Raw genomic sequence first — 22,456 nt, forward strand, 5'->3', positions numbered from 1 at the left:
GTCCCCATAAAAGCAACAAGGTACGTACGGGTTTAAAGTCCCTTGGGGTTAGAGTCCCCATAAAAGCAACAAAGTTTGATACGTACAGGTTTAAAGTCCCTTGGGGTTAGAGTCCCCATAAAAGCAACAAGGTACGTAAATGTGAGGAGGTTTAAAGTCCATTGAGCAGGATCTCATAAAAGTAACGCTCACAAATTTTGATGTATGTTTGATGTTTTGTAAGTTTTAGAAATTAGATTGGGGAATGTACGGAGGGTGGAAGAAAAGCCAGTAGCGTTTTGAAGACCAAGACGGTGGTGTTTCAGTGAGAGAGAGTTGGTAGTGGAAACCTAACGGTGACAACGAAACTGCTGATCAATCTCGCTGAAAGGGTCAGTTGCTTGGGTGTATTTCATCCAAACTGACTAGCCACCGGCTTTGTCTTTGATTGGGTTGGTTGTTTGGTTATATTTATATCTAAACTAACTGACTAGTGGACGGGAGGATTAAAATAAAAATACATAAAATGGAAGGGGAGTTTGGTAAAGAATGTGAAGAATATGGAGGATGTTCTTCCGATTTAATGTTGCCCATAAAACAGCAGTGGGGTAAAGCCAGAAGTCAGTTAGTCAGTGGGCTTGCAAAGAATAAACAAAAAACAATGATGGAGAAATATGATAAGATTTGGGAGGAATTACAGAAACAAGGCAAAGTCCCTAGAGATGAGGAGAAGAAGAAATTGTCACTGTTTTTAGGAAAAGCAGAAGAACAAGCTAAATTAGAAGTAGAAGAGCACATGAAGGGAAAGAAAGGGTCAATATTAGTTAGAAGAAAGTGGACAAAAGAAGGCGGGGAGAAAGAAGAGAGGAGGATTCATCTGCACAACATGACGTTAGCCTGTATGGTGGTAGAAACATTACAAAAGGGAGTAGGTGGTACCTTCACAACAGATTTGACAAAGGAGATAGGAAAGGCAGGACCATCTGCGCCATTATATCCTAAATTGCCTGTGGTACAATCACCGCCTCCATATCCTGTAATACAAATGCCACTTATGTATGTTCAAGAAGGGGTGTTAGACATGCGAGAAGTAGGAACAAGAGAGTACAATGTAGTAAAACAGAGACTGGCAGAGGCTGTAGAAGAAAGCATTAGAAAAGTAGAAAATTAACATTAGAAGTTGATCAGAGGGTTGAGGAAGCAAATAGGGTGACAATGATGCACAGTAGGAATTAAGAACAGCTAAAACAGGGGAGATGTTTTCCAGTGCAGGAGCCAGATGCTCATTCAACACCATGTAGTGCTGAGAATGAAAAGAGGGGAAGATTAAATGATTCAGGTCAGTTATTGGATGATGGGTTCTCAGACAGAAGGAGGAGAGATTTGAGGGAAGAACAGGATAGAGAGAAAGTGGATGAGGAGTCTAAAAGTAGTACAGATATTGAGGACGAGGAGTCCCTGACAGACAATGATCCAAACACCTACCCGGTCACCTTGAAAGGCTCACTCACAATGCATACTGAACATGGCCCTCCACTGAAGCCCCTCCCTGAACTGAGTTACGACTTGCGTCAAAGAGACACATTACGACAACCTATAAAGTATCAGCACCACCAAATGCCGTTAATTTACAGAGGCTCTTATCTGGGGAATGTCTATCAGCCTTTTACATTTGCTGATATAAACTGTATCCTGGATAAAATGCCCCCACCCATGGAGGTGGGTGGGCCCTGGATGGTAAAGTTTTCTCAATATACACTAGGGTACAAGTTAGCCATGGGCGATTGGAGAGCGGTGCTGGGTAAGCAATTGAATATGTGGGAAATACAGCAGATTGAAGCGTCTGCGGGGACCACCTTATTACCTGATTCGGAACCGTTTGTGCAGCATGCCACCAGTGTGGGAAGGGCAATGAGGGATAGGTTTCCGATTCCACCGGGAGCGATGCACTCACTCACCTTCACAATGAAGGAGGGTGAGGATATGTCTGTCTTTTTGGCTAGGTGTAAGGACACGTGGGCAGATACTGCGGGGAGCCATCCAGGGTCAGGCCAGCTACAGACTACATTATTTAGGAATGCCGTTATGGCAGGGATGCCAAAGGAAGTAAAAGAGGCAATGGAGAGTAATCCTGACATCCCAGGTTGTACTACAGAACAGTGGGAAAAACATTTGACGCATCACATGAAGTGTTACAGGACAAAACAGGATGAGGATAAACAGAGTAATGAGTCAGCTAAAGCGCAGTTGCTGAAGTTACAGCTCGATGAGGCTAGAAGGAAGGTTAATGATACAAAGAAGGCCTCCCAAAAGACGACGAATCAGATGGTTCAGCGGCCGTCGCCACAAAACAATCCGCCAAGTTTAGTTCCAACACCTGATTGGATGCCACCCTATCCCCAATATGGGGGGCAGACCAATCGGTGTACCGGGAGGAATGCGTGGTAGAGGAAGGGGCCGCGGAGGATTTAGAGGTCAGCTACTTAACACCTGTTTTGAATGTGGCCAACCCGGGCATTGGAGAAGGGATTGTCCCATGTTCTGGGGAACCCGGGGAGGCCAGGGATTGATCCAAGGACAGTATCTCCGTGCAAGTCAGCCTCCTTCTCAACAGGCTGTTCAGCCTTATCAAGTCCCAAATGCAGCTGCAGCCCCGGTGAAAGGACAGTACCCCCAAACTATGCTGGAAGGGCAGGGGTATGAATATTGACGGGGCCCGAGAACCCAGGGGCATGTGGGGTTGGCAGACCGCTATATGCAAATGAGGGTAATGGACAAGACTTTGTCTTTTTTGGTTGACACGGGTGCAAGATTTTCTACCATCACTTGTGATATACCTCGGTCAAGCATGTCATCCTCTAGCGTCCAGTTAGTAGGGTTCTCGGGTAAACCAGAAAATCTGCCTTTGACATCGCCATTGATTACATCAGTGGCCGGACAGACCTTTCGTCACCAGTATATTTCATCACCTGCATGCCCCGTGAATTTGATGGGACGTGACTTGTTGGTGAGATGCGGGGTTTCGGTTCTCTGCGGACCAGACGCACTGGTAGTGACCTTTCCAAATGGCCATTCCGTCAATTGTTCTATGACAATGATTCACTCTGGATCCCAAATGATGTTATCACCAGACACATCACCAATGGCAGAAGGGCAGTGGGCAGATATATATTGGGGACTTCTCGAACCCGAAAACAGGCAAAACAACGGCATACAGTCTTTATACAATCAATGGCGACCCTGGGTTCAGATGTTGCATCCCTATGCTCCTCCTGCAGATCCCCTTCATGTTACTTTATATTATGATAGAGATGATAATGAAATTTATCAGCATGCATCCTATCAGCACTTGGAAGGGACTCAATGGGATATTTCTTCCAGTTGCATTCTGCTTGGAAACGAAGGTGTGGCAGGTATTGTTGAATTAACTGTAGAACAGTTGGACTGGTATGAGATGTCTGAAGAAGCTATACCTCATGTCACATTGGCCGTGCATGCTGAACATCAGGCCAAGGATCTGGGACCTATGTCCAAACGCTTGATGGGGTTAACGGACTGGGTGTGGACTCAGTTACCCGGTTTACAATATTCACCATCGGAGGAAGCCTATCGAATTATGTACAGAACAACTGACAAGGTACTGCTGGAACATAGGCAGATTGAACGGTTTCATGGTAGGGAAAAAACAGACCATCCACAGGCTGCGGCGATGCTTGACTGTCTACCAGATACCTTGTGCTCAGCTAGTTCAACGGACGTTGGGTACTGCAAACATGTCACACCGATCACATTTGATTTAATAGACCACACTCCGATTTGGCAGAGACAATATTCACACAAACCAGAGGCCGAAGCCGGCATTGCCGACACAATCGAAGGATTGTTAGCAGCAGGGGTGCTAGAACCCTCCCGGTCAGCTTGGGACACTCCTATCTTACCTGTAGAGAAGCAGAATACAGGCAGATATAGGATGGCACATGATCTTCGACGGATTAATAGTGCCGTTTCTACTCCAACAGTTCCAGTTCCAAACCCCTACACTGCAATGTCTGTGCTGACCCCTGACCATAAATGGTTCTCGTGCATTGATCTCGCCAACGCGTTCTTTTGTTTGCCCTTAGCTGATCATTTGAGGGACATTTTTTCATTTACCTATAAAGGCCAACAATTACGTTATACAAGGGTCCCTCAAGGGTTTATTTTGTCACCTGGGGTGTTTAATCAGGTACTGAAACAGCAGCTGAAGGATCTGACGCTCCCAAAGGGGGTGGTATTGATCCAGTATGTGGATGACATTCTTTTGGCAGCACCCGATCATGTTTCTTGTTTGGAAGCCACAAAGTCGTTGCTGTTTCACCTGTATAGTGTCGGTTTTAAAGTTTCACGGGTTAAATTGCAATGCTGCAGACAAACGGTGTCTTTTCTGGGTAGAGTTATTTCTGCTAAGGGAACAGGTGTGTCTCCGTCCCATAGATCCTCCATTCTGCATCATACCAAACCAGTCACTGTAAAAGACATGCTCTCATTTCTTGGGTTGGCAGGATACAGTAGACAATTTATTGCATCATATGGGAAGCTCACTTTCCCTCTGAGGGCCATGGTAAATGAGTAAGGTATGAGAAATTTGTCGGCCCATTTGCAGTGGACTACGGAGGCAGACGAAAGTTTCATATCTCTTAAACAGGCTTTAACGCGGGCTGCTGATTTAGCGGTCCCAGATTACAAAGAGCCATTTTTCCTCGATATTTCTGAAAAATTACACATAATAAATGGTGTTCTTTTTCAGAAAAAAGGGGGAGGCCGGCAGGTGCTGATGTACGTAAGTGTTACTCTTGACCCAGTGGAGGACAGACACCCGCCATGTACAAGACATGCAGCAGGGGTAGCAAAATTTTCCAAAAGGTAGCACATATAGTCATGGGCCATTCATTAACAGTACTGATGACACATAGTATAGTGGCCTATGTGAACTCAACAGCCTTTACAATGACGTCATTGCGGCAAACTAGGTTAGAGAAAATCTTGAATGCACCACATATAATTTTTACACATGAAGGAATTAACATGGCTGATAATATGGGAGAAGGAGAGCCATACATCTGTGAGGAAAGGGTACAGAGAGATATTAAAGTAAGGGCAGATTTACAGGCAATTCCATTAGTAGACCCAGAAGAAGTGCTGTTCACAGATGGTTGCTGTTACAGACATCCAACTGAAGGACTTAAAGCAGCCTATGCAGTGGTGCGACAGACAAGTGAGGGATTTGAGGAAGTGTTGACAGGAAAAGTGGAAAGAATGAATCGGTCCATAAAAGGAAAAATAGGAAAAGTGTGTGCACAAACAAAGTTAAGCTGGGTGGATGCCCTACCCTTAGCTTTAATGTCCATTAGAAGCTCAGTAAACTCTATCACAGGGTTCACCCCATATGAGCTGACAACAGGGCAGCAGTTCCCGGGACCAGGAGCTGGAATACAGATGTTAGAGGGAGGAGGAGCCTCTTTAAGGTACAAACCTTACTATGACCAACTAACAGCTTTGGTGTCAGCTTTCACCAAACAGGTTGGACCGGAAAAGGGGGAACTACAGAGCCAGGTGCCATCTACGACAGACTGGGTCCTGCTGAAGGTGATCAAACGGAAGTGGTCGGAGCCGAGGTGGACAGGACCTTATAAGGTGGTGGAGAGGACATCTCATGCGGTCAGACTACAGGGGAAAGGAGAAAGCTGGTACCATTGGAGCCAGTGTGCAGCCACGGAACCGCCAACAAGAACTTTAGAACAAATAAGAACAGAAAACGAGTAGAAGGGTCCTAAATGTTTAATGTTTGTACGAAGAAGGTTTTGGAAAAAGGGGGAGTGTGCTCTATGTTTGGAGATCAATGTTGTACGTTTATCCCCAACAATATGGCACCTGATGGTTCGGTCACTAGAGCCTTGGAAGGGCTAAGAATTTTGTCTGAAGAAATGCATGAACACTTGGGTATTTACAATCCTCTAGGAGGACTGTTTGATTCATGGTTTGGGAAATGGAAGGGATTAATTGCCTCTGTGTTTATGTCCCTCGGGGGTATGATTATTGTGTTAGTGTTGTGCGGATGTTGTTGTATTCCCTGTATTAGATCTTTGTTAAACAGGGTAATTATTACAGCAATTGAAGGGAAGGCTCCCCCGTCTTACCAGATGTCACAGATGGAGACGGAAACCATGGCTTTAGCAAGGAGAGAGGACTATGCATCAGAGAGCGAATATGATATATAGAACTGGTTGGTTGGTCTCATTTTCATGAGACCAAAAGGGGGACTTGTAAATATATTTCTTACTTTAAAAACGGAAGGCTGGCTGTGACTCTGGATGGATTCAGTATTTAAAACTGTGGTGACTCTGTAAATCAAGCAGGGGGCGTGGCCACGTGACGTTCCCATTTTGATCTCGGAAGAGTGCGGGGCGTGGCTACGTGACGTCCCCGTTTCGCACCCGGAAGAGTGCGGACTGGTCACGTGATGTCCCGTTTCGCGCCCCGGAAAAGTGCGGACGATCACGTGACGTCCCGTTTCGCGCTTCGGAAGTGGGTCAAGGAGGCCACGTGATGCCCCATTTCGCGGGCAAAAGGAGGTCACGTGGGGTCGGACAGCTAGGAATGTAAGAAGGTGGGGAAAGGAGTCAGACTAACACCCAATCAGAAGATAATTCTACCTCAGTGTTTATATGACATTTTTTATTGTATAAAAGACTGGGGCAGGGACAAAACGAGGTCTTTCCTTTTTGAACTGGCATACTTTTATAGTTTGTCAGGGACAAAGGGGTTTAGACCCAGAGCTCTGAATGCTTTGTTCACTTACTGTGTAAAATAAATTAAGAGTGTGAGACCGAATATCTTCTCCTATTGCTTCATTTAAAAGAACACGCAGGACTTGGCTCACACATAGAAGAAAGTAAGTTTGTAGATTGAGCCAAAGTCCAACACTGCCCCATTCTCTCACTTTGCCCCCTACTCTTTGCCCTGCAGGTCTTTCTCTTCCCCCCCACTAACCTCTGCCCCCCAATCTTTCTCTAGACCCCACCCTCTGTTCCTGTCCATTTTCTGTTTCTCTACACACCACCCTCTGCCCTCATCCATTCTCTCTCTTTTCTCCCCATCCTTTCTCATGCCTTGAGCCCTCTTTGATCACTGTATCAAGGCCTTTTCAGAAGAGAGAGAGAATAGATGGTGATGACTCAACTGGGAGTCAGGACGGGTGACAAACGGCTGATCTTTAAAACTGAGAATAGCTAAAATGATACATTCAGAAACATCATGAAAGTCTGAAAGCATGTTCAATTTTTAAGAGCTGCTGAAATCTTCTGAAACTTGCATTGAAATAAGCGCAGTTAGGCCACAGCTCAGGACAGGCTGTAAGGGGTGAATGGCCTATTCTTAATCTCATGAAATTGGTTCTGCCTATGTCAAAATAGAGTTATAGATTTGTATAGCACAGAAACAAACTAAATTAATCTCATGACCCATTTGCCAGCATTTGGCCCATTTCCCTCTGAATCCTTCCTATTCATAGCCCTATGAGAATGCATTTTAAATATTGTAACTGTACCAGCATCCACCACTTCATTGCATACACATACCACCCTTTGTGCAAAAAGGTTGGCCCTTAAGATCCTCAGAAATCTTTCCCCTATAATCCTCAACCTATGCCCTCCAGTTCTGGGCTCCCCCCCCCCCCCCAAAACATGCGGAAAAGACATACAAAAGTTGATCAGTCAGACAAAATGCAAAAGCAATAAAATGTCGAGCCACGGGGGAACAAAATTGTTGCTTTACCTTTGTTTTCCTATTTGCATTTGGACACTTAAAATCTGTCCGTAAAACTAGCATCCCCACAAGAGTATATTGCCAATATTTGCTGTTGTCAGCAACGCAGTGCGCATGCTCATCGCTGCCCAAACCAAAGGCGCGCGACCTGTTTTTGATGGACCAATCGGAAGCCCTGGAGGACCAGTAGGAGATTGGTCTTCCTGCCAATCAGAGCCACTGCATTGTCTGAATGCGGAAGTTGGACTACGAGCTTCTGAAGCTGCTGCTCGTGGTCCTCTCTTTGGAATGTAGATTGAGCTTCACCCCAGACTACAACCTCCTTTCTCCGTCCAACATCTGTGTGTATGGTAGTCTCTTTTCTCACCCACTTTTTCTCATTCTGGGGTTCGGTTGTTGGCTTGCGGCAACTGAAAGGAAAAGGAGTGAATCCAAACAGAGACATACTCTGGAAAAATTGGTCCAGGTCTGTGTCTCAATTGGCAAAATACATCGGCAGGAGACTGCAAGAGCACACTAAGCCAGGCAGCATAAGGGGGTGGACAAGTCGATGTTTTGGGTGTAAAGCTTCTTCGTGGCGGAGTGGGCGGTGGGGGAGAGTGCAGGGAGAACTGTAGATGGGGCATTAAAATGGGTGGTGACTGGGAGGACCAGTCAGTCTCTGCGGACCCGGCTGCGATGTTCGGCGAACCGTTCCTCAAGTTTACTCTTGGTCTCCCCGATGTAGAGAAGTCCACAGTTGACAAACACATGGCAAATACAGTACCACAATGTGAAGTTATAGCATTTGCTGCCAAAAAAAAGCAGAAAGGAGGTGCATTATTTAAATGGTGATATATTGGGATGTGGATCAAGTGAGAACTGGAGATCAGAGTCGAAAAATGTGGTGCTGGAAAAACACAGCAGGTCAGACAGCAACGGAGGAGCAGGAGAGTCGCCGTTTTGGGCATGGGTCTTTCATCAGGAATGGACGTACAAAGGGGCCTCAGCGTCCTCCTACACCAATCAATGCCAGTTGTCAGACAGGAGCAACAAGCAATCAGCAAGGCAATGGTACATTAGCAAGAAAAATTGAGTTCAGAAGTTAACCAACCTCTGGTACCTCTCCTGTGACTATTGAGTTACAGATATCTCAGCAAGGGGCCCAGCAATCACTTCCCTAGCTTCCCACAGAGTTCTAGGGGCACCTGATAAGGTCCCAGGTATTTATCCACCTTTGTGTTTCGAGACATCCAGCACCACCACCTCTGTAATATGGATATTTTTCAAGATGTCACCATCTATTTCCCTACAGTCTATATCTTCCATAACCTTTTCCACAGGAAATACTGATGCAAAATACTCATTTAGTATCTCCCCCATTTTCTGCGGTTCCACACACAATCCACCTTGCTGATCTTTGAGGTGTCCCATTCTCTCCCTAGCTATCCTCTTGTCCTTAATATATTTGTAAAAACCCTTTTGATTCTCCTTCACCCTATTTTCCAAAGCTATCTCATGTCCCCTTTTTGCCCTCCTGATTTCTCTCTTAAGTATACTTGTTTATACTTTGTACCTTTTTATACTCTTCTAAGAATTCACTCGATCTATCCTGTCTATACCTGACATATGCTTCCTTTTTTTTGAATCAAACCCTCAATTTCTCTAGTCATCCAGCATTCCCGACACCTATCAGACTTTCCTTTCACCCCAACAGGAATATAACATCTCTGGTCTCCTCATTATCTCATTTCTGAAGACTTCCCATTTTCCAGCCATCCCTTTACCTGCGAACATCCGCCCCAATTAGCTTTTGAAAGGTCTTGCCTAATACTGTCAGACTTAGGATTCCTCCAATTTAGAACTTTAACTTTTAGATCTGGTCTATCCTTTTCCATCACTATTTTAAAACTAATAGAATTATGGGCGCTGACCCAATGTGCTCTCCCACTGACACCTCTGTCACCTGCCCTGCCTTATTTCCCAAGAGTAAGTCAGGTTTTGCACCTTCTCTAGTAGGTACATCCACATACTGAATCAGAAATTTTCTTGTACACACTTAAATTCCTCTCCAACGAAATCCTTAAACCTATGGCAGTCCCGGTCTATGTTTGGACAGTTAAATCCCCTACCATAACCATATAAGGGGAAAAAAGGGTCTAAAACTGGGCACAATCCTCCAGGTCCGGCCTCAGCAATGCCATGTATAGTTGCAGCAACATTTCCTTACCTTTTGTATTCTATTCTTTTAGCTATCAAAGCCAACGTTGCATTCACTTTCTTTCTGATCTCCTGTACCTGCATGCTAATTTTCTGCGACTCATTAATGAGGATACCCAGATCCCTCTGCACCAGAGCACCCCAAAGTCTCTCCCCATTTAGACAGTAGGTCACCTTCCTTTTTTTTGACCAAAATGCATGATCTCACACTTGTCCACCTTAAACTCCATCTGCCACATTTGGGCCCACTCTCCTAACCTATCTATATCCATTTGTAAGGTTCTTATTTCCTCATTGCAATTTACCGTCCCGCCTATTTTTGTGTCATTTACAAATTTGGCAAAAGAGCCTTTTATCCCGGTATCCAAGTCACTAATGTGGATTGTAAATAGCTGGGGTCCAAGGACCCAACCCTGTGGCACCTCACTAGTTACATCTTGCCGTCCAGAAAATAAGCCATAGATTCGGACTGTCTGTCTTCTGCTGATCAGCCAGTCACCTATTGAAGCTGATAAATTACCCCTAATCCCATATGATCCCACCTGTGAATTAACTTTTTGTGTGGCACTTCAGCAAATGCCTTCTGAAAGGCCACATATATTACATCTACAGGGTCACCATTATCCATTATGCTTGTTACGTCTTTGAAGAACTTAGTCAAATCTGATTTGCCCTTCATAAAACCATGCTGACTCTGATGGATGGAGTTTTGACTTTCAAAACGTTCTGATATTGCTTCCTTGATAATTGATTCTAACAGCAGGTGTTAAACTAACTGGTCTGCAATTTCCCACATATTGCCTCCCTCCCTTTTTGAATACAGGTGTTACATTAGTATTTTTCAAATCCACTGGAACCATAGATGTAGGAGTAGAAATGAGGCCATTCAGCCCATCTCCATTGTTGACTGGTTTCTCAACCCCATTCTCCCACTTTCTCCCCATAACCTTTGATCACCTTGACAATCAACAACCTACCTATCTCAGTCTTAAATAAACTCAATGAATCTTTCTCACGTCTAGAGAACTTTGGAATATTATAACTAGTGAATCCACCATCTCCACCTAATGTATTTTTAAGAAGCTATGAACCTAGACTCCAAGGTCTCTTTGTTAAGCAATACTCCCAAAGACCTTATCATTATGTGTTGAAGTCCTGCTAAGATCAGCCTAAATTCGACAACTGCATGATGCATCTCGGGCCATAGTCTGGGGTGTGGATTACCAGGTGTTGGGGATTTGTAAACTTTTAATCCCATCAATTTCTCCAACACCATTTCCCTATGACTACTCAGTTCCTTCAGTTCTGCTCTCAATGAACCATGTGTGCCCCAACATTTTGGGGACGTTACTTGTGCCCTCCTTTTGTGATTATATCAGTAACATATGTGGTTAATTGGTCTGCCATCTTTGTTCCACATGAGAACTTTGCCGGTTTCTAATTGTAATTGTTTTCACCAATCCTTTTTTTTCCCCTCTTTTTTTTCCCCCCCATTTTCCCCTTTTAATCAATCCTTTTGTTGAAACCTGAACTGCTCCCAGTCTTCAGTTTAGCTGCTTTTTTTAAGCTATTTTGTATGCCACTTCTTTGGATCCAGTCCTGCCCATAATATCCCTTGTTCGCAGTGGCTGGGCCACCTTTTGTGTTTTATTTTTCAGACAGGATGGAACAACTATTGCAGTTGCTCCAGGTGCTATCTAAATGTTTGTCATTTATTTCAATAATGTTCCCTCATTTGTTGCAGCCTGTTTGTGCCTGTAATTTCCTTGCTTTAGATTTAAGTCAACAGTCTCAGTATCAATTCTGTTGCTCTCCATCGTAATGGAAAGTTCTCATTCAGTTCTTCACTCCTCCGCAAGGGACCTCTCACAGCTACATTGCCAATTATTCCCTTCTCATGAAGGAATTAACATTTTGGAATTAAATTGCCATTAGCCAACAGAACCATTGTAATTTTGGGGAGATTGTGTGCAATTTGCGTCTCCCTCCTATTGGAAAGATGTTGTGAAGCTGGAAAGGGTTCAGAAAAGATTTACAATGATGTAGCCAGGGGGTTTGAGTGATAGCGAGAGGCCAAACAGACTGGGGCTATTTCCCCTTGCACGCCGGAGGCTGAGAGGTGACCTTATAGACGTTTATAAAAGCATGAGAGGCATGGATAAGGTAAATAGACAAGGCCTTTTTCTTGGGATGGGAGAGTCCGGAGCTAGAGGGTAACAGGTTCAGGGTGAGGGCTGTGGGATGGGGTGCAGATTTAAAAGGGACCTCGGGCATCTTTTTCATTCAAAGCGTGGTGCTTGCAATAAATGAGCTACCAGAGAAAGTGGTGGAGGCTGGTACAATTACAGCATTTAAAAGGCATCTGGATGGGTATTTGAATTGGATGGGTATTTGAATTGGAAGGGTACAGAGGAATAGAAGCCACGTGCCAGCAAACGGGGCGATATTAATTTGGGATATCTGGTCGGCATGGACAAGTTGGACTGAGAGTTTCTGTGCTGTATATCTCTGACTCTGGCTTTCCACTAGACATTTGCCACGTCTGTATGTTCAGTCTCTCTCTGGTGTCGGTGTCAAAGCCTTAATATCTCATTCCACTCCCACTTCCCGGGATGTTAACCATTTTGTGTCTGTTTTTTTTCTCAAGAAGCTGTATTGCAAGTTCAACCTGAATTTGCACTTGTTTTACTCCCCAAAATCAGACCTGCTCACTCTCGGCAATATCCCAATGTTGTTGTGAAAGATATTAACTTTCAGGTGGAGTTATCCAAAATTCAGTGATGTCAGTCCTGACGTTTTTGCTTTTCTGCCCCTGTAAGATGCTGAATCAGCACCTTCAGGATAATTAGTTAGAGCAGAGGGAGAACAGAGGGGGAGAGAGAGTGGGATGGTGCTTTCAAATTTATGAAATAACAAAAGAAAAGAATGTTCAACAGCAAGTAAAATTCCTTGTTCTGAATTTCTACCCTGGACTGACAGTGACGACTTTTGTAATCTCTTTTAACAGAGTATTTGAAGATCTGAAGACCGAAGTTTCAACATCAGCAGATGAAGGGCTTATGCCCGAAACAGACTTTGCTGCTTCTCAGATGCTGCCTGACCTGCTGTGTTTTGCCAGTGCCGCACTTTCCGACTCTGACTATCCAGTGTCTTCAATCCTCACTTTGATGTCAATGTCTGACAGTCATTCAATCCATTGAGACCGCAACAATTTTCAACTATGGATCTATGAGAAGGAGCAAAGCTTTTGGTTCCTGCTTGAGTGCGTTTTCAGTATCAGTGGGACTGGATGAGAGACCCTACTGTTGCAGCGCACTGAGTGTGCAGCCTGAAAGAGATATACGGGCCTGGAAAGTGGAATTCACAGCAGGGAGGGCCTGAACACAATTTTGTGTGCAGTTGAAGCTTTAGCCATGAAGAAACCCGAGGAATCCTGCCCTGTGGAGAAACCGTGGAAGTGTGGCAACTGCGGAAAAGGCTTCTGTTTCCCGTCTGTGTTGGAGACTCATCGGCGCATTCACACCGGGGAGAGGCTGCACTATGTTTCCAATGTCATGTATCAGATGGAGCAATGAATGACGAGCTAATATAATTTGAAATTGTAAATTTTTCAGGAGTGCGGTTACTGCGTCATTTCATCGGCATCGTAATGTTTATAGACAGCACCGGGAGGTATGGGCTGTCTCCACTAGAAATGATGTGGAGGAGCCAGTGTTAGACTGGGGTAAACAAAGTTAAAAACACAACACCAGTTATAGTCCACTAGGTTTATTTGGAAGCACTAGCTTTCAGAGCGATGCTCCTTCATCGGGTAGCTGTAGAACAGGATCATAAGACACAATTTATAGCAAAAGATCACAGTGTCATGCAACTGATGGGATATATTGAACAAACCTAGAATGATAGTAAGTCTTTCATCTTTTAGAATGGGTTGCAGGTTTCCATTCATTCATATGTAAACCCCAGAACTACTTTTAAGTCCCCATTCTCAAATGTTTTATAAAGGTTTTATAAAAATAGGTGACATCTCAGCTCATATAATGCATGAAAGGTCTGAGGTTCAAGTCTGTCTGTATCCCATTCTTGCTTGAATCAGACTGGTTCTATTTCCAAAGTAGGAATTTATAAAATATTACATGGATTAACTGCCTGCAGTTTGTGCACTTTTTGAGCAAAATTGAATGTATCTGCAAATGCAAATTCACCCCATAGACTATTATCTGTGTGTGTGTGTGTGTGTGTGTGTGTGTGTGCGTGCTTGGTAAAGTGTGAGTGTGATTGGAGTAGAAGTCTGTAAGAGGGTGAGTATTTTGGTTGGGGTGAGTGGTGCATATGTGTGTGTGTCTGAGAGACAGCATGTTTATGACAGAGTTGTGGATAAAAGCGAGGGGTTGCATTTTGCTAAAGCAAGGGCAGGACTTGTACAGGTAATGGTAGGGCACTGGGTCGTGTTGTAGAACAGAGAGACATGGTGGCTTTCAGGTACATTGTTCTTGAAAGGTGCATTGCTGGGACACAGGATGGTTAAGGCGGCATTTAGCAGCATTGCCTTCATTGTTCACACCGTTGAGATAGGAGTTGGGACATCATGTTGAGGATGTCCAGGATGTTGGTGAAGCCACTTTGAGTACTGAGTACAATTCTGGTTGCCCTGTAATAGGAAGAATACTATTGGAGGGGGTTTGGAAAACATTTTCCAGGATGTTGCCAGGACTGGAGGGATTGAGTTATAAGGAGAGACTGGGACTTTTTTCAGTGGAGTGCAGCAGGTTGAGGGGTGACCTTATTGAGACTTAGAAAATCATGAGTGGTGTCGGTAAGACAAATAGCAAAAATAGCGACAAGCATGTACGGTTACGTCAATCTACAGGAGAACAAAATTGTGGCTCTACTCTTTTTTTTTTCCTCTTAGCATTTGACCAATTAAAATCTGTCAGTAACAGCAGCATCTGCAGAGCATACTGCACATGCTCCTCGGTGTCAGCAAGGTCTGTGCGGGTTAGCCGGTGTCAGCAAAAACTGCATGCTCATCGCTGTCCCCGGAAACGGTTCGCGACCTTCATGGACCAATGGAGAGCATTGGCGGACTGGAAGGAAACTTATCCTTCTGCCAATCAGAGCCCCCCTACTGTCTGAATGTGGAAGGTGGACCATGTCCTTCTGAAGCTGTTGCTGTTCCTCTCTCTCTAAATGAAGATTGAGCTTCACCCCAGACTAACTTCCTTCCTTTGTCCAACATCTGTGAGTATGGCACTCTTTTCTCACCCTCTTTTTCCATTTATTTTTCATTCGGGGCTTCAGTTGTTGACTTGCAGCAACTGAAACGGAAGAGAGTGAATCGGGGGGTGGGAGGGAAGACTCTGGAAATGTTGGAGAAATGACTACTGCAGATGCTGAAGATCAGAGTCGAGAGTGTGGTGTTGGAAAAGCCCAACAGGTCAGGCAGCATCAAGGGAGGGTATGAAGGAATGGAGACGTTCAGCTTCTGCAGAATGAGAGAAAAAGAGTTCACGAAAATTAGAATTGATCAGATGGGCCAATGGGAGATGGAGTTTAATTTCGAGAAATACATTTCGGTCAAGCAATCCAGGCAGGACTGACTGGGGAGTGTTGCAGAATAAAGAGACCTTGGAGTGCAGGTTCATACTTCATTGAAAATGGAGTCTCGGGTAGACAGAATAGTGAAGGCAGTGTTTGGTATGCTTTCCATTATTGGTCACAGCATTGAGTATGGGAGGTCACGTTGTAGCTGTGCAGGACATTGGTTAAGCCACATTTGGAATGCTGCATCCACCTCTTGTCTCCTTTCTATCGGAAAGATGTTGTGAAACTTTGAAAAGGATCAGAAAAGATTTACAAGGCTGCTGCCAGAGTTGGAGTGTTTCAGCTACAAGGAGAGGCTGAGTAAGCCAGGGATATTTTCTCTGGAGGGTCAGAGGCTGAGGATAAATAGACAAGGTCGTTTCCCTGGAGTCAGTGGGGGGGGGAAACTAGAGACATAGGTTTTCAGTGAGGGGAAAGATATGAGTTCTGAGGGGCAACGTTCCCACGCAGAGTGTGGTGCATTAAAGGAATAAGCTGCCATAGGAAGTGGTGGACACTCGTACAATTGCAACATTTAAAAGGCATCTGGATGGGTTTATGAATAGGAAGGGTTTGGAGGGATATGGGTCAGGTGCTGGCAAGTGGGACGAGATTGGGTTAGGATATCTGCTCCGCATGGACAGGTTCGAGTGAAGGGTCTGTTTCTATGCTGTACATCTATGACTCTGTCTATTTGATTACAGATGCTGTTCCTCTCTCTGAATGAAGATTGAGCTTCACCCCAGACTGCAACTATTTTCCTCTGTCCAACATCTGTGAGTAAAATACTCTCTTTTCTCACCCACTTTTTCAATTTATTTTTTCATTCTGGGGTTCAATTGTTGACTTGCAGTAACTGAATGGAAAGGGAGTGAATCCAGGGAGGGGACAGACTCTGGAACAGTTGGTCCAGGTCTGTGTCTCGATTGACAATATAGACATTAAGGAGGCGGGAAGAACACAGCAAGCCAGGCAGCATCATGAGGTGGAGAAGTCGACGTTTCAGGTGTAATCCTTCTTCCGGATGGGGGATGGGTGTAGAACAAGATGCAGATAAAGGGGTGCCGTGGGCAAGGTGTTGAAGTGGGGATTGGTGAAGACAGAGGTACAACCTGATGGTCGATGGGAGGAAGGAATCTGGTTGGTGGCAGGGAAGAGTGAATGGGAGGGGCAGAGGCCGTGAAGGGAGTTGGGGGATGGGAGGGGAGAAATTAGACAACTCCAGGTGGAAGATGAGGTGTTGTTCCTCCAATTTGTGGATTGGATCATTGTGGCAATGAAGGAGGCCAAAGCTGGTCATGTCAGAAAGGGAGAGGGAAGAGGAATTAAAATGGGTGGTGACTGGGACATCTGGCAGCCTCTGCAGACCCTCTTGCCCTTCCTTGTTTTAGCAAAATGCAACCCCTGGCTTTTATCCACACCTCTCTTGTGCACATACTCTCTGACACACGCAAATACTCTCTGACACACACACATCCCCAATACTCACCCTCGCACAGGCTGATACACCATGACACTCACTTCACCAAGCAAGCACGCATGCAAAAACACACTCACGCACAAACTCAAATGGAGACACCTGTGCTGCCCTGCATAGTTTGCAGAAATCTCTTCTCTCCAGAGAATCCCCACAGTGTGGAAGCAGGTTACTCGACCCAACAAGTCCACCCGACCCTCCAGAAAGTAACTCCCCTACCCCCATTTCTCTACATTCACCCCTGACTAATGCACCTAACCTGGACATCCCTGGGCACTATGGGTAATTTGAGCATGGCCAATCCACCCTAACCTGGACAAAGTTAAAAATCACATAATATATTGGGTGTGGGCGTTTGCACTCCCTTTTTGATTTTCTTAAAAACCTCCTCCTCTGCTTTTGGTTGCATTTCAGTCCCACGCTCCTCATCTTCGGGCACCCGGTACGGAGGAGGGAGGACAGGTCTGAAGACCTCCTCGTGGGTCTGCTCCTGGGCCTGGCCAAACTGGCCATCAACAGGTCCAGGCTGTGGAGGGGGTCTTTACGGCCGACTGCCTGCCCCTCTTCCGCGGTTACGTTAGAGCCCGGGTGTTCTTGGAGAAGGAGCACGCGGTGTCCACCAACACCCTGGAGTTGTTCAGGGAGAGGTGGGCGCCGCAGGGAGTGGAGTGCATTATTTCCCCCTCCAACTCTATTTTGATTTAGTCCCTACCCTCCCCTTCACTGTTTTGATCACACAGCGCTGCCCTTTGATGTGAAGGGCACTGCTTGTCACTGGCCACTCGGGTGTTTTCCTATCTTCCTGGTGGTGGAAATTGGATAAAGATTCGTTCACTTTGTGTCTTTCACTGTGTCTCACACCTGCACACACACACACCATGGGTGCTGGGGGAAAAAAATAAGCACTACCCCGCGGTGAGGCGGTAGTGTGGGGGTTTTAAAAAAAAACGGAGTAAAAAAAAATCACATAACACCAAGCTATTTGGAAGCACTGGCTTTCGGCACGAAACTCTTTCATCAGGTGGTTGTGGAGAATAAGATCATAAGGGACAGAATTTATGGAAAAACATTGCAGTGTCCTGCCACTGAAATTATATATTGAATAAACCTGGATTGTTAAGTCTTCCATCTTTTCAAATGGGTTGCAGGCCTCATTAATATGTAAATCTCCAACTTCCTGTAAGGCACTTCTCAACATAACGAAAGGTTTTGTAACAAAGATGACATCTCAGCTCAGACAAAGCATTAAATGTGTGAGGTCAGAGTCCAAACCTTGTTCTATTTCCAAAGTCAAATTTACAAAATATTATATATATTGACTGTCTGCAGATTGTGCATCTTTAAGCAAAATAGAATGTATCTGCAAATAAAAATTCACCCCCATGGACTTGTGTGTACGCGCACGTGAGAGAGAGAAAGTCTACTTCCGTGCTGTACGTGTCTATCTCTATTTGATAAGATGCTTCATTTCTGGTGTAAATATTGTAAATCATAGCTGGGTACTAACAGTTCGATGTAAGGGAGAGAGGATCCTCATGTTGGGCACAATCAGAATCCTGGGAGAGTCCTATTTCTGGTTTGCTTCCTAATGAACAGACATTAAGCACTCGCACCTATTTGTTTCTCATGTTGTTTCATTTTTCTTGTTTGATTCCCTGCTATGACTACACTTTTGTGTCTGGTTGGTTGAGAGACTGGGAGATTGTGCATTGGGCTTTGATTGACTGACTGAATATTTTATTGTTCCAGAAGGTGAAAAAAAAAGAGGGGGTGGGGGTCAAAGCTTCAGCAGAAATCCATTAGAGCTGAGAACAGACTGACATCTTATTCTTTGGGAACAGGGAGATCAGAGGACAGAGAAATGAGGACCTGAAATCAGAGCGGACACCAGACTACCCTGTGGTCAGTGCTTTGATTAGCAGTGGCAACCCTCTACCTTTACCTCGCTTCCCATTTGACTACCCCCTCGATACTCAGGATCCAATCCTTGTCATCCTGAAGCCATGTTTCTGTAAGGAGCCTCAGATCATAATTATTCTCGTGCAGACAATTCATTTACTTTTGTTAAAGTGCAGCACACATGCAGAAACACCACTTTTTGTTTCCATTTTTGTGATCATTCAGAATCCAGTTTTGATTGCTGGTATATTTACTCTCCTTGTCCCTTTCTATCATTCTCTGATGTTAATTTCCCACATCACTACATTGCTCACCAGCCTTGATTTGGATTGACCAGGCAAAATTGCTCATCATGTCCAGGGATGTGCAGGTTAGGTGGGCTAGCCATGGGAAATGCAGGGTTATAGTTTCATAGTAATAGAAGCAGGAGTAGGCCATTTGGCCCATCCAGCCTGCTCCGCCATTCATTAAAATAATGGTAAAACTGCCTATCGTCTCAGCTCCTCCTCCCTGCATTATCCCAACTATCCTTAATTAACCTACCATGCAAAAACCTAACCAACTGTGTCTTCAATATACTTAATGAGGCTGTCTCTACTGCTTCCTCGGGCAGAGAATTCCATAGATTGACTACTATCCAGGAAAAATAGTTCCTCCTCATCTCTGTCCGAAATCCAGTCCTCCAAATTATGTGGCCTAGTCTCATCCACCAGTAGAAATATCTGGATAGGGTAGGGTTTCATCCCTACAGTGCAGTGAATTCCCACTTTCCACCAAAGTCCCATACGTAACTGGATATTAATCCACCGACATATCGGTGGATAGGCTGGGACTTTTCTCACTGGAGCACAGGAGGTTGAGAGGTAACCTTAGAGATTTATAAAATCATGAGGGTGGTAGATGAGGTGAATAGTGGGTGTCATTCCCCACGGGTGGGGATTTTAAGAGAAGAGAGCAAACTTTGAAGGTGAGAGGAGAAAGATTTTTAAAAAGACTTGAGGGGCAGCATTATTTTTTTAAAGAGTGGTTTGCGTGTGGAATGAACATCCCGACAGTGGTGGATGCAGGTACAGTAACAACATTTAAAAGACGTTTGGATAAGTACATGAATAGGAAAGGTTCAGAGGGATATGGGTCAAACACAGGCAGGTATGACTAGTTCAGTTTGAGAACATAGTCAGCATGGATTAGTTGGACTGAAGGGTCTGTTTCTATGCTGTATGACTCTGTAACTGTTCTGTACTGGTCTTAAAAGCCATTTTCTCACCTTCCCCCATAAACATCCTCCTCTTTGTTGTTCAAAAATCAGATGAACTCAGCCTTGAATATATTCAATGATCCCCTAACTGCAGGCAGGCATCCCCACTTCTGAACTCATTTCCACTTGCTAATATGCCACTTGCATTGCTCGCTGCACCTGACATTGACTGTTGTAGAATGACGCTGAGGTCCTTTTGTACATGCACACGTCATTCCTGATGAAGGGCCCGTGCCTGAAGCGTCAACTCTCCTGCTCATCAAATGTTGACTGAGCATTTCCAGCACCACACCTTTCGACTCTGATCTCCAGCATCTGCTGTCCTCACTTTCTCATTCTCAATATATTACCATTTAAACAATGCACCTCTTTTCTGTTTTTCTTTTAAACACCGCAAAGGCTCTAACTTCACATTGGGGTACTGTATTTGCCATGTGTTTGCCAATTGTGGTCTTCGGGAGACAGAGGGTAAACGTGGGAAACAGTTCGCCGAGCGTCACAGCTGAGTCTGCAGAGGCCGACCGGACCTCCCAATCACCACCCATTTTAATTCCCCTTCCCACTCCCTTTCTGACATGACCATCTTAGGCCGCCTCCATTGCCACAACAAACCAAACCACAAATTGGAGGAACACCACAACATCTTCCACCTGGGCAGCCTACAGCCTGGAGGACTCAACACTGAGTTCTCCAATTTCAAATAACCTCCTTCCCCACACCCACCCCTCCCTGCCCCCAACCCGATTCCTTCCTCCCAGTGACCAACAGTTTGTACCCTCTACTTGTCTCCACCTATCCCCAATTCACCACCCTGCTCCCAGCACACCCTTGTTCTGCAGCTCTTTCAACACCCACCCCCAGTCCTGAACAAGGGTGACACCCAAAGCAAGGAACATGTGCAATGCTTGTTGACACAGAGGAACGTATGCAATATGTTCAGTGGCGATGCTGGTATTATTGACAGATTTTGAAGTCTCCAAATGCCAATAGGAGAAAAAGAAGGTAGAACCACAACTTTTTTTCCCCATCTGAATCGATATTTTGTAGCTTCTGCATCTTGTCTGGCTGCTCAACTTTCTAATGTCTTTTCCCTAGTGGAGGGGTGAAGGTCTGCACTAGAGGGCCTAGGTTCAGGGTGAGAGCAGAAAGATATAAAAGTTATCTAAGAGGCAACGTTTCCATGCAGAGGGTGGTGCGTGAATGGAATGAGCTGCCCGAGGAAGTGGTGGAGGCTGCTACAATTAAAGCACTTAAAAGGTCTCTGGATGGGTATACGTATAGGAAGGGCTTAGAGGCATGAGCCAAGTGCTGGCAAGTGGGACCGGATTAATTTAGGATATCTGGTTGGCATGGACGGGTTGGACCGAAGGGTCTGTTTCCGTGCAGTACATCTCTACCATTCTAAATAATAAAAATGTATACTTTGACAAATTATAAACTATATCCATGTTAATAAGGCTCAGTACACCACACACTTCACTAACCATTCTCAACAGGTCCTGCCCTTTCAATGACTGAGGAACCTCCGCCTTCAGAATGCTCCCCGGCTCCTGCCTGCTGTACAGCCGGCCGGTGTGGCCGTGACACAGCAGCTGCGCCAGGAAGGCGGCGGTGCCCAGCGACGGGTGTCTGCCCCGGGCCGCACGGCGCCATTTTCCTAACGGCCGCCCTCCCGCCGCTTCCCCGCTCGAGCGACTTCTCCTCCCAACCGCCTTCGCCCCCGCGTGACGTCAGCTCAGGGGGATGGGCGGGGCCGGGGAGCCTCACCGTCACCAAGCAACAGCCACCTCGCGCTACAACTACTGCTACCTGAAGCGGGAAATCTGCATTTTAAAAGGGACATAGACATTTAACGGGCCATTTCTGCAAATAGATTGAAATGGACAAAATTACATTTCAAAGGGATGTAGGCACATTCAAAGGGATATCTTAATATGCAAAATGACGCAGTCATATCTAAATGAATCTACATTTCGAAGAGACGTATCTAAAGGGGTAAAGATACACTGTAGAGGGACAAGATTGCACTTAAAGGAACACAACACATTTAAAGGAAATAACTACATGTGAAGGGGCATTTTTATATTTAAAAAGACACATTGAAATCTAAAAAGACTTGGTCATAATTAAAAGTACATGGTAATATTTACAAAGCATGACCATGTTCGAAATAGTGCAGCCACTTTATAAGAAAAGGGATTTGGGCTGGGGCGGGGGGTAAGATTTAATTTTTAAGAAAATAAGCAAGTTATTACGAT

At 45.1% G+C, this 22,456-nt stretch overlaps 1 protein-coding gene across 1 annotated transcript in view; it reads left to right on the forward strand.

The window, feature by feature from the left end:
* LOC148142793 (uncharacterized) overlaps positions 1-22,456 on the forward strand; it is a 79,735-nt gene that overhangs the window by 22,901 nt on the left and 34,378 nt on the right. Inside the window, exons 2-3 of the mRNA XM_087975750.1 lie at positions 3,289-4,204; positions 4,766-4,841. Of these exons, the coding sequence (XP_087831876.1) occupies positions 3,289-4,204; positions 4,766-4,841 (992 nt within the window). The remainder of the gene's footprint in view (positions 1-3,288; positions 4,205-4,765; positions 4,842-22,456) is intronic.

The sequence above is a fragment of the Chiloscyllium plagiosum genome, unplaced genomic scaffold, assembly GCF_037043375.1.
Source record: "Chiloscyllium plagiosum isolate Xiang-an unplaced genomic scaffold, Cpla_swu_hap1 HiC_scaffold_27, whole genome shotgun sequence".
In the NCBI taxonomy this organism is placed as follows: domain Eukaryota; kingdom Metazoa; phylum Chordata; class Chondrichthyes; order Orectolobiformes; family Hemiscylliidae; genus Chiloscyllium; species Chiloscyllium plagiosum.